The sequence below is a fragment of the Colletotrichum karsti genome (assembly GCF_011947395.1).
Source record: "Colletotrichum karsti strain CkLH20 chromosome Unknown Scaffold33, whole genome shotgun sequence".
Lineage (NCBI taxonomy): Eukaryota > Fungi > Ascomycota > Sordariomycetes > Glomerellales > Glomerellaceae > Colletotrichum > Colletotrichum karsti.
In genome coordinates, this window is record NW_024065933.1 from 264,690 (window position 1) to 278,288 (window position 13,599).

General features: G+C 57.1%; 4 protein-coding genes across 4 annotated transcripts; 2 read left to right on the forward strand and 2 right to left on the reverse strand.

The window, feature by feature from the left end:
• Positions 1 to 521: 521 nt before the first annotated feature.
• CkaCkLH20_09347 (uncharacterized protein) lies at positions 522 to 1,976 on the reverse strand (the record flags this gene model as incomplete). Its single annotated transcript, XM_038892062.1, has 2 exons — positions 522 to 1,493; positions 1,542 to 1,976. 2 exons carry the CDS (start codon positions 1,974 to 1,976, stop codon positions 522 to 524), a joined length of 1,407 nt encoding a protein of 468 aa, XP_038742645.1.
• Positions 1,977 to 3,992: 2,016 nt separating this feature from the next.
• Positions 3,993 to 5,678, forward strand: CkaCkLH20_09348 (cation efflux protein zinc transporter; the record flags this gene model as incomplete). Its single annotated transcript, XM_038892063.1, has 3 exons — positions 3,993 to 4,588; positions 4,644 to 4,862; positions 4,913 to 5,678. 3 exons carry the CDS (start codon positions 3,993 to 3,995, stop codon positions 5,676 to 5,678), a joined length of 1,581 nt encoding a protein of 526 aa, XP_038742646.1.
• A 2,262-nt stretch (positions 5,679 to 7,940) lies between these two features.
• Positions 7,941 to 9,043, forward strand: CkaCkLH20_09349 (uncharacterized protein; the record flags this gene model as incomplete). Its single annotated transcript, XM_038892064.1, has 2 exons — positions 7,941 to 8,301; positions 8,376 to 9,043. The coding sequence occupies 2 exons, from the start codon at positions 7,941 to 7,943 to the stop codon at positions 9,041 to 9,043; spliced, it is 1,029 nt and encodes a 342-aa protein (XP_038742647.1).
• Positions 9,044 to 9,592: 549 nt separating this feature from the next.
• CkaCkLH20_09350 (phosphoglycerate mutase family protein) lies at positions 9,593 to 11,820 on the reverse strand (the record flags this gene model as incomplete). Its single annotated transcript, XM_038892065.1, has 2 exons — positions 9,593 to 11,726; positions 11,786 to 11,820. 2 exons carry the CDS (start codon positions 11,818 to 11,820, stop codon positions 9,593 to 9,595), a joined length of 2,169 nt encoding a protein of 722 aa, XP_038742648.1.
• Positions 11,821 to 13,599: the final 1,779 nt, after the last annotated feature.

Consider the following 13,599-nt stretch of genomic DNA (forward strand, 5'->3'; position numbering starts at 1 on the left):
CGAGAACCATGAACCTGACAGTAGCGCGCGCGCGAAAATGAAAGCGAATTCGCGCGCCGCCGCCAGACCAAAAAGCCTGTCGTCGTCGTGCGCCGGCCGCTCGGGACACAAACACCATCGGACCTCCGGCGACGTGCGGGGCCGGCCTCGGCGCGCCGGGACGGCGGGGAACCCCCACCAGGGCGCACACGCACACCACAAAAAAATCGCGCGCCCGCCCAACGCTCCAAGGGCCGCGAGCTCGCCGCCCCACCCAACCACCACAGCATCTGCAAGGTGTTTCTCATCGGTTTCGTGGTGTAGTTGGTTATCACGTCAGTCTAACACACTGAAGGTCTCCGGTTCAAGTCCGGGCGAAATCATTTTTGGCCGTTTTCGACTTGGCATCGTAGGCAATTGGTATTTTTTTAATGTCGCGCGCTATGGGGAAGTCATCTTGAGCCACGGGATCACTATGAAATGTCCATTTTCGCGCAGTTGTTTGAAGGGTGGTGCTTATCTAGTGACGTTGTCTATGGGTATCAACCGTCAATGACTCCAACAACACGGCCCACGACACGATCCCACTCCTCGTCCCACCTCAAGCTACCCTCCTTCACAGCACCGGATCTCAAGGTCTTGAGCTCTTCCTCACCGCCGGGGCTGAGCAGTCTGATCAGAACCTCAGCCAGCTCCGTGGCGGTCTCAAATCCGCATCCGTTCTGGCCCTCCTTGATGAGCTCGCCGAAACTCTCGTAAGCCGAGTATGCCGCAACAGGCAGGCCAGAACCGAACATGTCCACCACCTTCATCGGCAGGTCGACGCCGGAGCTTGACATGTGCAGGCAGACGCCCAGGTCTGCGCAGGCGAGCAGCGTGGCGTACTCCCTGGTCGAGAGCCACGCGGTGAGGATCGTGATGCCGGGCAACCTTCCCTCGAGACGGAGGGTCTTGATCTTCTCTTCGTACTCGGCCTTCTGAGGTCCCTTGCCGGTGATGATTGCCAGGATCGGGGGCCTGCCGACGCCGCTCTCACTGACGGCTTCTTCCGGATGCGCATAGGCCACGAGGGCATCCAACAAAAGCCCGAAGTCTTCGTCGGGTGTCCATGAAGTGCTGCTGACGATGAGGCGAGTGGTTCCGTTACAGATGCTATCGGCAACATCTTTGGTCTCCTTGAGGCCGGAGAGGAAGGCCTTCCGGGCCTCGGCTGACTTGATGGGCTGGAACACCTGGGCGGGACGGTCGTGGAGGACGAAGATGGGCTTCTTGTTGTTGTAAGGCTTCTCGCGGAGCTGGCGGGCCATGGCGTGGGTGACGGTAAGGTTGGCAGTGGGGATGAGCCTGCCGAAGAAGATTTCGTACTTCTTGTATAGCCAGACGAGAGGGTTCTTCAGGCTGCGGCCGGTGGCCATGATAGACCAACCGTAGTTGTGCCAGTCAATGAGAAGGTGGCTTCCTCTGAGGAGTGAGACGAGCAAAGCCAAGTGCAGCGTCGGGATAGAAGGAGGGTTCTGCAAGAGATCAGCCGTGCTTTCTCATGGGACGGCGTTTTCACCTACCTGAATGATGATCCACCGTGCTGGAGGCGCGGTGTAAGCCAGCACATAGAAGATGGACCACATCTGCCAGACGACCTTTGCCGGCTTGTTGATCAAGAAGGGCAAGGTGTTCCATTTGAAAACGGTTGGCAGGGGCGGGAGAGGATACAGAGCGACTCTGTCATTTCCAACGAGATCTGGCAGGCGAGCCGTCTCCTTGTAACCGATGAGGTCGACCCTGCCTCCATGCTTCATGACACTCAGGGCGTGGTACTGCATGCGAGGGGATCGACCGATGTCGCCCAGCACCAGGATCTGGATGTGGTCATCTTTGGGGTTCTCGGCGGCGTGGTAGCGCGTGGGCAGCAGTTTTGAGATTGAGTTGATACCGAAGGCCGCGATGAGTGTCGTGAAGACGCCGGCCAGAATGGACGCGGCAAGAGCCAGCAACGACATGACGAATAGCTATGCCTCGGGCTGATGAGCTGAGGCTAGGTGGTGTTAAAGATGGTCGTTGGCCCTCAGATGATGGCGTGGTGGTAACGCTTATGCAAGCTGTCCCGTCGATGCTGTCATCCGAAGTAGCAAGATCGCCCTAGCGCATTGAGGCCGAGCTGACGATGCAGGCACGGGTAGTAGGTTTTGTAATGCGTGTAACCTCTGCTTTGTCTTGGGTGATAGAGAACAATTAGATCTTTGTCGAAGGCACTCGAAGGCGCAAAAGTGATGGGCTGAGCTACGCCGCTAGACCCCTCTCTCCCAAGAATCTCGTCTTGTTGGCGCCTTCCCACTTGGGATGGTTCTTGTGGTCTGGCAACTGTGTCGCCAATCACGAGCCGACCGCAAAATGGCGATAGCGATAAGGTAGCGATAACAGCAGGGGCCAGATTCTTGGGAAAATGATCACGTGGCTTGAAGTCGGAAAAGGATACGTACCTCAATTGGCGAAGACGGCAGACGGGACGCAGGGCAGCAATTCTCATGCAGCCTCACAATGGGATTATTCCAGTTCGAATTGACCTAGAATTAGAATCAAGCACCACAGATCTTAATATGAGGCTGAGATATTCTTTCGTCACCCAATATACAGGAAACGGGCTGCTGCACATGCTAAACAACCACAGACCAACCGCCTCAACGATACTGAGACGGTGATGCCTGCCAGCTCGACGCATCTCCATCTCAGCTTTCTCAGACAAGCATGGCATGCCCAGACATTCAGAGACATTTCGCCATGTCGCCATGGGGGTTGGCAGCAAGCCGGATGCCAGCTGTTAGCAGAGAATGCCGCATTGCGAGGAAACACCCGCCACTTCCGCTGTCAGGTCCATCAGAGATTATCGGCCTGGGATCTGGGTCGCATTGCCATCATCTGCATGGGCGATTTTTATGCAGCCGACTCCCAGCATGCCCAGCGGACGCAGCCCAGCATCTTCCCCCTCTTCACGGGCAATTCAACGAATCACCATCATTGCGACCACGAACGTGCCGCCGGCCTTCCTCCCCACACGGAGCAATCTGCAGGGGTTGACCGCCGGATTCCTCATTGGGACAAGGTGCGAGGGGGGAGAAGAGACTGGGAGGAGAGAGATATTCATCTGAAAGGCGAAAGGAGGCACCCGCCCGACATCCCGTGGTTCAGCCAAAAAAGCAGCCCGGAGGAGGAAAAAAAATAACAACAACAACAACAACAACAACGGCCCGTCTGCATCCACCTTGTGACTTTTGGAGTTCTGATTTTTACCTGAAGCTTGGCGGCTGCCCGTCGTCCTTCCTTTATTCCACGCCGCCTTCGACTGCAACAATTTGGCTGCTTCCAGCATCAACACCGTCTGTGCAACACGCCGGCGCGCCCATCGTCGATCGAATCTCTCCCAGCGCTGCAATTGCGAACGTCATTTAACGGGGCGACTCCATTCCGGTCCTTTAGCCTGTGCAAAGTCCCCTGAATTGCCGCTGCCGCAAGGCGATGCTGCGCTAGACAGGATCAGGCACACGACTACTATCATTCCATCGCTGCGACTCTACCTATCCTTACACTAGATACTTGTGGCTCTCTCGCCTCTCCTCTTCCTCCTCTTCCTCCCAGCTCCACGGCATCGGAGGGTCCCACGACACCTCAATTGCAACATCTCGTCGCCATCTCGTGCTTCCCACCGTCCTCGCAAACGAAATACAGACCCAAGACATCGCCAGGACGAATCCTCCGACCCATGACTCAAGTATCGTACGCGATACGGGACATCTTTTAGAAGGTCCCGCGTGGAATCAACGGGTCCTCGGTGGAGAGAACGACCGGAAACGAGCCAAAGAAATCACGAACAGAGGGGATACGGGACCGCCGATACCGACACCGACCACCGACCCCAGACCGACCCAACTGCTACCTCACCCTTCGCCGCCGGCCGTTCAAACATGGCCTCGTCCTACGCTCTGCCATCCTCCGCCCTCCCGCACGCACACCACCACCACATGCACTCCCACTCCCACTCGCCGCCGTCTCTCCATGCGTTGAAGTCGACAATGTCCAACGGCGGGCTGCATACCCACAGCCAGAGCCAAGACTCGACCGGCCACGTACACGACCACGATCATTCCCATTCCCACTCCCATTCCCACAACCACAATGGCCACGCCCACGGTCACAGCCACGGCCACTCGCACGGTCGGGCGAATTCCAGTCAATCATTTCAACCACGAGACAGGACGGCGCCGCGCTCTCTCGCGACCATGGATGGGTGGAAGACGGACGTCACCCCGAGCGGACGCCAGCTCCTGACGCCGACGAATGGTTCTTTCTCAGAGGCCTTCCAGCCGCTCGATGGCGTAGCGACGAAAGAGCACCACCGTGACCACGACCACGATCACGATCACGACCATGGGCACGCACACGATCACGGCCATTGCCACGGGCACGACCATGGCCACAGTCATTCCCACAGCCACGCCCACGACCACTCGACGCCGTCGCTATTTACGAGGCTCGTTCTCCGATACACACCGGCTATTCCGTTTTTGCACACAATTGTCGTGGAGAAGGATTCAAGGCGAATTTTCTACTTCATGACGTAGGTCACACTTTTCCCCGTAGGTACTTTCAATGGCTAATCGTCGCGTCTGCAGCCTCAACTTCAGCTTCATGGCCGTGCAGGCCTTCTACGGATACGTCACCGATTCCCTCGGCCTCCTCAGCGACACGATCCACATGTTCTTCGACTGCTTCGCCCTGTTTGTTGGTCTTTGTGCTGCGGTGACGAGCAAGTGGCCGCAGACCCAGCGGTTCCCCTTTGGACTTGGAAAGGTCGAGACACTGAGCGGCTTCGCCAATGGCATTCTGCTGATGTAGGTTACACTGTTGTCCTAGGTGACATTTCGAGACTGACCGGGTACAGGCTCCTGAGCGTAGAGATCATCGTGGAGGCGTTTGAACGGATATGGGAAGGTCAAGAACTCCACCGCCTCAGGGAACTGCTCATCGTCAGCTTCCTCGGCGGCGTGATCAACCTGCTGGGTCTCTGGGGATTCGGTCACCACCACCACGGCCATGACCACTCCCACGGGCACTCGCACGACGGACACGATCACGGTCACGATCACTCGCACGGCAAGAAGCACAGCCACGCGCACTCCCATCATAACGACAACATGGAGGGTATTTTTCTGCATGTTCTGGCCGATACGATGGGCAGCGCCTCGGTGGTGCTCTCGACGATCCTCACCTACTACACCGGCTGGACCTTCTGGGACCCGCTGGCGTCGTGCGCCATCGCCATCCTCATCTTCCTCGCCGCCATCCCCCTCATCAAGTCCTCGGCGCGCAACCTGCTCCTCAACATCCCCGACGACATCGAGTACAACCTGCGCAACACGCTCGCGGGGATCCTGCAGCAGAAGGGGGTCGTCAACTACTCGGTGCCCAAGTTCTGGATGGACGACCGCAGCAGCGAGGACTCGGGCGACAGGCTGCAGGGCATCGTGCACGTGGTGGCGGCCCGCGGCGCCGGCCTCGACGAGGTGCGCGACCGCGTGCGTGAGTACCTCCTCAAGCACTCGATGGACATAGTGGTCCAGGTCGAGAGGGAAGGGGACGGCAGCTGCTGGTGCGGCGTTGGGCGATCGACGGGCATCGCGACGACGCCGTTGAAGAGGACGTTTTAGGAGGACGCGCCGCCGATGACGCCCGTGCCGACGATTGTCGAGACGCTGGTGGAGCAGGAAGAACGGGTGAAGCGGGATTAACTAGAGGCGTCCTTTTCTTTCTGAGTCTTTTTTCACTTCATTTCTATGCCTAGACCACGAGAGACGGGGAGTTTCCAAGACCACAGATAGCGGCGGGGAAAATACAGGCAGGCGTGTGAGGATAGAGAGGATCGTCGGTTTGGAGACGTGATTTGTTTTGGCGAGGGCGTGTGATACCTACGCGCGCGGGGTTTTTGGCTCGATATTCATGTTGTGTGTGCTTTTTGTTTCTGGTCCATGTCGGAGTTTTGGGAAAGTTATACACACACACAACACACACACACATCACGGGAGGAAGGAAGGCATTGCGACGGCATTCAAAGACTTATTGTATGAGTAGACGCACACACATTACTGTCCTCTTCTTCTTCTTTTTCTTCTACTTCTGCCTTGGCAAAACACACACCAAAAAAGACTAAGATACCCTTCAGACCGAGGCCCTTGTAGTTTCTCCCGTTTTGAAATGTGGCTGTCGATGTTTTCCAAGAGATGGTGGATGTTTCCTTGGACCCGACGACGTCTCCCAAGGTGAGAGTGACATCCATCCGTCCGGGGGAGGCTTGGCTAATATGTACGACCGGGTTTAGTCGTAATATTCTTTAATTTCTGAAAGAAATCTGGTTTCCTATCCTCATTGGATGATTTTCACATGCAGGAGGGGTTTTACCGCGCCCCCGGGCTCACGTCGATTGTGAAGGTGAGAAAGGGATTCTGTGTCTGCTGAAGATGTTTTGCTGCGAGCGAGAGACTTGGGCGCATGCGCGTTGTAGCAGCGAGGACCATACTGGTGCGGTCCGTTTTACCCGCAAGATTGGTCAGATGTCTCTTGTGATTGGCTCCATGTAAGAGGGACTGGCTTCCGATGTCGTTCGTGCACTTTGAGAGAAGTATTCTCATTTTCTAAAGGGATGAGATGAGATGAGACTGATAATTATCTGCCATGAGTTGGGTGTCTTGGGCCTGTAGATCCATATCTTGAGCAGATTTTTAAGGTACGCGGTCTCGGGCTGGAACAGGATGTCTTTCGATGTTTATTACCCCCGTCTTGTCGTGTAATCAAGTTTCACATGACAATTCGTATCTCAAGGAACTCATGGCGAGGAATTGAGTTCATCTCATTGGGGGTAGGTTCACGCGACTGGATGGATCACGACATCCAATGCTGCTAACACGGTGATGGAAAGCGAGCTGAGGCGGCACATTATGACGAAACTTCCGTAAGGTAGATAGGGGCCTGTCACTCCCATATCCCAACGGCCAGGAACGATACGTCGCATCCATTCATGCGAGATGCGGCAGCAGCATCAGCAAGCAGCGAGCAGCGCCTCACACCGACATGTGCTGGTGGCAGCCCAGGTCCACATCTCATGGGACTCTCCAACTTTTAGCGCAGACACCCCGCTGAGGTAGGGCCAGGGGGGCCCGCAGCAGCTGTTCTCCCCTCCCCAGACCCCGGACGGAGGTTTGGTGACATGATGAGCCGAACGACCGAGGCCCGGGCCAAAGATGACATGACCGAAGAGGTGAAGGAAAGGGTTTCATCCCGCGCGCTGGGATGAGCTCACTTGAAGGGTAGGGAAAAAAGAAGAGTTGATGGTCTGTCCTTTTTGGAACTTTTACTCAGTCTCACACAACCATCGTCAACCTGCCTTATAACATCATTCAATCGTGATCTTTCACATCCCTCTTTCCGCAACCAGCAATCAGTGGGCACCTCTTCTTCTTGTGGAACCACAGAACCAACTGCGACCGCGACCATTTCATTTGCCTCGGCTCGCTGTGACGTAGGCCCCCTCCGAAGACCGCGCCCGCCCTCCTCCAAAAAAGCAGTCTTTCGCATCCTCGCAGAAGAATAGAAATTCCTCTCCACGGAGTACCGACCGAAACACACGAAATCGCAGCTCGAGACCAGCGCTACTGCGGACATCCTCTTCGCGCCAGGAACGGACCGCCCGGGCTTCTTCTTCCCTCGACTCAATTGCGCTAGGAAACGAAAACCGACCTAAAATAAGAGAGAGGAGCGGCGCATCGCGAACACGTGCAAATCTCCTCCTCCCTCTTCCCTTTCCCCGGAACCTCTCCTCCCTCCCTCCTCTTCAACCTAATTCCTCTCTCTACACCGACATTCCTTCTCACGACACTCCTCCTCCTCCCAACAACCCCCCAAAGACCAAAAAAAAGATGGCCCCCTCGTCCCCGGCCGAGTCCGCCAACGCGGCCCTCACATCCGCCCTCCCGGCCCCCGTCGCCGACAAACTCCCGCACATCCCCGAGTCCAAGGCGGAACTGAAAGCCGACGCCTCCGCCGCCGCCTCCGGCCTCGCCTCCCAGCTCCGCTCCCTCGCCGCCGGCGGCTTCGGCGGCGTCTGCGCCGTCGTCGTCGGCCACCCCTTCGACCTCGTCAAGGTCCGCCTGCAGACCGCCGACGCCGGCGTCTACAAGGGCGCCGTCGATGTCGTCAAGAAGAGCATCGCCCGCGACGGCCTCAGGAGGGGGTTGTACGCCGGCGTGTCCGCGCCCCTGGTCGGCGTCACGCCCATGTGTGAGTCTCCTCCCATTGCTCCTCCCATATCTACTCAGGGCAGAAAGAACACAAACTGACCTTCCTCAAAACAGTCGCCGTCTCCTTCTGGGGCTACGACGTAGGAAAATCCATAGTCCGCTCCTCCGCCGCCGCCCCCGACGCGCCCCTCTCCATAGCCCAAGTCTCCGCCGCCGGCTTCCTCTCCGCGATCCCCATGACCGCCATCACCGCCCCCTTCGAGCGCGTGAAAGTCATCCTGCAAGTCCAGTCCCAGCGCCTCCAGCCCGGCGAGTCCCCCAAGTACGCCGGCGGCCTCGACGTCGTCCGCTCCCTCTACCGCGAGGGCGGCCTGCGCTCCGTCTTCCGCGGCTCCGCCGCCACCTTAGCCCGCGACGGGCCCGGCTCCGCCGCCTACTTCGCCGCCTACGAGTACATCAAGCGCCGCCTCACCCCCGCGGACCCCGTCACGGGGAAGCCCACCGGCGAGCTGAGCCTGCTGGCCGTCACGGCCGCGGGCGCCGCGGCGGGCGTGGCCATGTGGATCCCCGTCTTCCCCGTCGACACGGTCAAGTCGAGGCTGCAGACGGCCGAGGGCAACGTCACGGTGGGCGGGATCGTGAGGGAGGTGTACGGCAAGGGGGGCGTCAAGGCCTTCTTCCCCGGTTTCGGGCCGGCGCTGGCGAGGGCCGTTCCCGCGAACGCGGCCACCTTCTTGGGCGTCGAGTTGGCGCACCAGTTTATGAACAAGACGTTTGGTTAGATGGACGGACTGCTGTGCTTGCTTGTTGAAAGAGGAGGCGTTTTTGCTGGAGGGAGGCACTCGTCACGAATTACTACCACCTATACTTTCCTAAACTAACGTCACACGATAGAAGCGAAGGGAGTCAAGTTTGAGTTGGGTTTGTACACATATAAATATGCCAGTACTAGAAATATCCTTTTTTATCATTTTTCATCGCAGTATCTTATCCATGCTTCGTGAGGGAAATCCGAAAGAGAAGAGGAGTGAAAAAAAGAACTTCCGCCGCTGATGCCCCCTTTTTTAACTTCTGGGTGATAATTACAATAATCTTTTCTCTGATCTCGAAATGCCGCCGCCCCATTTACTTTTCTTTCCCGTGTTGATTAACGCCATGCAGAATGAATGGGGAGATTCTGATATGTGGTCCTTCGCTACCCAAATGTACCGTCGTAACTCTGTGTACGATTTCGCTGTTTTTTCCATGCCTGGTGCTATTCCGTACTCTCTTTTGTACGTTCTCGTTCTCAGTCTCTGGGTCATTCTAACCGTTTCGCTTCCGGATGTACTCTAAGCGCGCTCGTTGACGGTCCACCGCCTCTTGGAGGTCGTCATGTCGCGCATAATCTCCGTCTCGCCGAGGGGCCGCGGCGCTCCCCATAGACCGCCGTTGGAGAAGCTGAGCGGCGCGACTTTGTTTTCGTCTTCCGTGCCGTCGCTGGAGGTCGGGCGCGAGATCTCTTGGAACCTCAGGGGGACCTTGGTGGGACCACCGAACTGCGGCTCCTTTCGCTCGGGCGTCGGCGGCTTGACGATCTCCGGGCCTTGTTGGGAGAGCGCTGCCAGCTTCTTTCGGTGGTCAAAGTCCGGGAAGATGTCATCGTCTTCGTCTTCGTCGTCCGTGTCCTTCTTGGGTGTGATGGGCGACCACAGGCCGACGGACAGTGTCGGCGAAGGGTTGGTGTTGATCGGGGGCGCGTTGTTCGTAAAACTCGTGACGCCGCTTCCCACGGTAATGCCGGTGGTGTTCAGAGTGGGAGCCCTGGGCAGAGAGTAGGCATTGTTTTGAGACGTGCGGCGCATGCTACCGAGGTTGGCGTTGGCCGAAGTACTTCGGCTTCCTGGAAAGACAAAGGATTCGGGGTTGAAAGTGATGGGGGCTGGTGTGTACGAGTTCGTCGTATTCGCCGAGATGCGGCCTCGTGCTCCATTCTGCGAGACGCTCGAATTCGAAGCTGTAGACGGAGCCCTGGAGAGATTGTGCGTAGCAGACGAGGTTGGTCGTAAATGGTCGGTGTTGGCGAACAGCTTTAGGTCGTAGTATTGATGCACTGGAATGATGCCAGGCTGAGACAATGGGTCCGAAACCTCAGACATGGGCGTGTCCAAACCGGATGGCTCGGTCTCGCGGTTGGGTTTGCGGACGGCCATTGTCAGCGACGCCATGCCAACGTCCATGAGGACCGGCTGGTGGGTGATGGCGCCAATCAAAGCATTGCATCCTGCACCGTGAGACACAAGAATGACGATCGACTCGACGTCCTCATCGTCCTCGTCATCGATGGCGCATTCGTTGTCGCCGTTGTGAGAGGTCTTCACCGTTTTAGTGACCATCTCAGCAGGGCGCTCAGCGGTGGTGTACCAGTCCACGAGCTTCTGAATACCCTTCCTGAATCGCTGGTGCATAGCTGTCCACTCTTCGCCGTATTTGCCTCCATCACCCCATTCGAGGGGCTCTCGCATGGAATCCCACTGGTAGTCAACGTTCACACATGCGTCCCTTGCGTGGGCAACGTATCCTTCGGGGATCTTGACATTCGACGAGACTGCGTAGTTCGGGGTCGGGGCAACATATCCGTCGTTCGGATTACCGGGTTCGGGAACCATGAAACGGACTCGTTGGCTGGATGAACTGGCGGCGCTATCCGCGCGGCTTCGCGGAAGGGCGCCGGTCGGCGAAGTCAGACTGTCCAGCCCAAATACGGACGGCGCATTGGAGTCGGCTGAGCCGGATCGCTCGGGGGTGGCTTTGAATTTGGGGCTGTTCCAGAGCTGACTCTGGGCCTGACCAACAGAGTTGGCATGATGGTGAACGTGCTCAATGATTTGATCGTGGGAGCTAATGTTCTCCCGCCGAAGAAGATCTGCCTTCGCGCCTGCCAGCATCATGGCGGAGCCGGGCGGCGGGGTAATCATTTCAAAGTATTCCGGAGACAACCACTCGCCCAGGAAAGCGTCGAGACGTAGCGTTGATTTCTTAATCTTTTTCTTCGGCACTTCGGACTTTCGTTCGCTCGTATCGGCGGAGAGAGGGTCGACTTCCTCGGTAGCAGAAGCCGGAAGGACGAACGGGGAGGAAGAGGGGTTCGCGCTGGGTGAAGGCATCGGAATTGGGTAGGACGGAGTGTTCAGAGGAGGCGCCTGGGCCAGGCCGGCGCTGATGGCGACGGAGGTCTGGACGCATCGTAGGAACGGGGAGCTGTGGAGGACGACCTTGAACTTGCGTCGCTTCTTCGAGTCTGTTGAGCTGTCGCGACCGTTCGGGGCCTTGTTCAGATCAGCCTCGGCCTGGCGCAGAATGCTGGCGATTCTGACACCGAGAGCCTTGGCTTGCTGCCATCCGCCGTAGGTCAGAGGAGGATCGTAGGGTGTCGGAGAGGTGAGATGCCATCTCTTGTCGGCGCCGTCGAGACGTGCGCCGTGCCTGCAGAAGCGTCAGCGTCTAAAGAAGTGTGGGACAAACTTGAAAAGACGTCTACCAACCTGACGACGAAGATGTACGCCGGCGGACGCCCCATGTTGTTGGTGACTGGGAAGCGTGCGGGAATGTCTTCTCGGGTGGTGTGCAGAAGCAGACTTAGAGTTAGGTGACGACTAAGGACTAGAGGCGAGCGTGACACCTCCAGTGACGAAAGAAAACGGACGGAGGGTCAAATAATGGCAGCTGGACTGCGACCGGAGATATCTGGCACCAACTAGGTAGTACAACCAGGGGATCGGATGGCTTGGACAGGCGAAATAAGCTTCGGCCGGCGGGCGGAAGCACGAAGCGCGAAATAGCGAGGGCGAACTAGAAGCCGGTGAAGAGGCGTCTAGTCTGGGGAAAAAACGGCAGGCCGTTGCGCTCAGATTCGAGGATTTCGGATGTCGGAGTTGGTAAAAAGCAAGTGTTGGTCAAGTCGAAAGAAAAGCGAGGCAAACAGGCAGACGACGAGGAGGCAGCAGTGGCAGCGGACTCGAGGAAATAGTAGATTTCATAATCCTGCCACGAGTTTTGCTTCGGTCATCCGGTGTTTGGGAGCCCCTCTCTCCGACCAGCTGGGCACCCCGACTTCGCAAGCGCTAAAAGCGGCCAGGACTGGGAGTCGGACTGAATTAGATGGAGACCAGATGGACCCAGATTCAGGGTCGGTCAAGCGTCGGTGGAGGGATGGTGTCGTGGAGAATATTTCGGTAGCGCAGGTCTCCTCTGAGGGCAGATTACAAAGTCCACGGGCAACATGGAGCTCGCGGCTCGGTACTGGGCAGCTGGGAGTTGTTATTGGGATCGGAATACCAAGCCTCCAGGGCGCAGGCAGGAAGCAGGGTCCGACAGGTCGAGGCGCAGCGACAGAGCAAACAACGAAAGCAAACGAGCAAGGAGATTGTTTTGTTGCCGTTTGGTCCGTATCCGTGATGGATAATTATGTTCTTTGTCTCTAGGCAGTTGGTTCCTGAGGTGCTGCTGCTGCTGGGATTCGGATTCGGCTCCAAGGGTCGTAATGTAGGTGCAGGCCTGCAGCAGCAAGCAGCAAACGGCAGCGAGAAAGTGCGGGGCAGGTTTTATTTCTTTGTTTGCTTTCCAATGTGGTCGTCAAGCAGGGTATGGTGATGCAAGGACCAGGGATGCCAGACGGCACAAGTTTTGTTTGGTTTTGGTGCGGATCGGTTTGGACGAGAGCGAGTCGAGTCGAGTCGAGTCGACGAGCCACCCTACCTTTAGGCCGGAACCAAGGGTTGAAGGCCGCAGGAAATGATCCAATGGTGGTGTGGTGTCGTTGGAGATGCAAGCAACACGACGAGTGACAGGCTGGGACAGCGCTGAGAGGGGGTGAAGATCAATTGCCTCCTGTGTTGCTATTGCTGGAGCTTGATGCAGCTGCGGCAGAAGAGCGAGACAGGGAGCTGCTTGCTGCTACGCCAGGCGCGTCAGCCGTTGGAGTCTTTTCTTTGGAACCCAGCAAATGAACGACATGGACATATTTCAAGTGTGCATGTGTCGGTCACTCGGGCGGGTTGCAGCGGCCTTCGATGTCGCAGTCCCGTCCAGTGGTGCTTTTTTTTGCGGAGTGCCACAAATGCAGAGTGAGAGCTCATTTCTTCCTCTGTGCATGTGATTGTCCCTCTCCACCGTGGCTGCGAAACGTCATTGCAGCACGTGGGGTGAAGGAGAAAAAAACAGTTCACCTGAAATGACAAAAAATGCAAGGTGCACACCTCTTCGGATTTTAAGCTTAAGTAATCAGACTTTTCAACGGCCACCTCATCAACGGCGGAAAACATATGTAATTTCCCCGAACATCATTCTGCATGGTCTC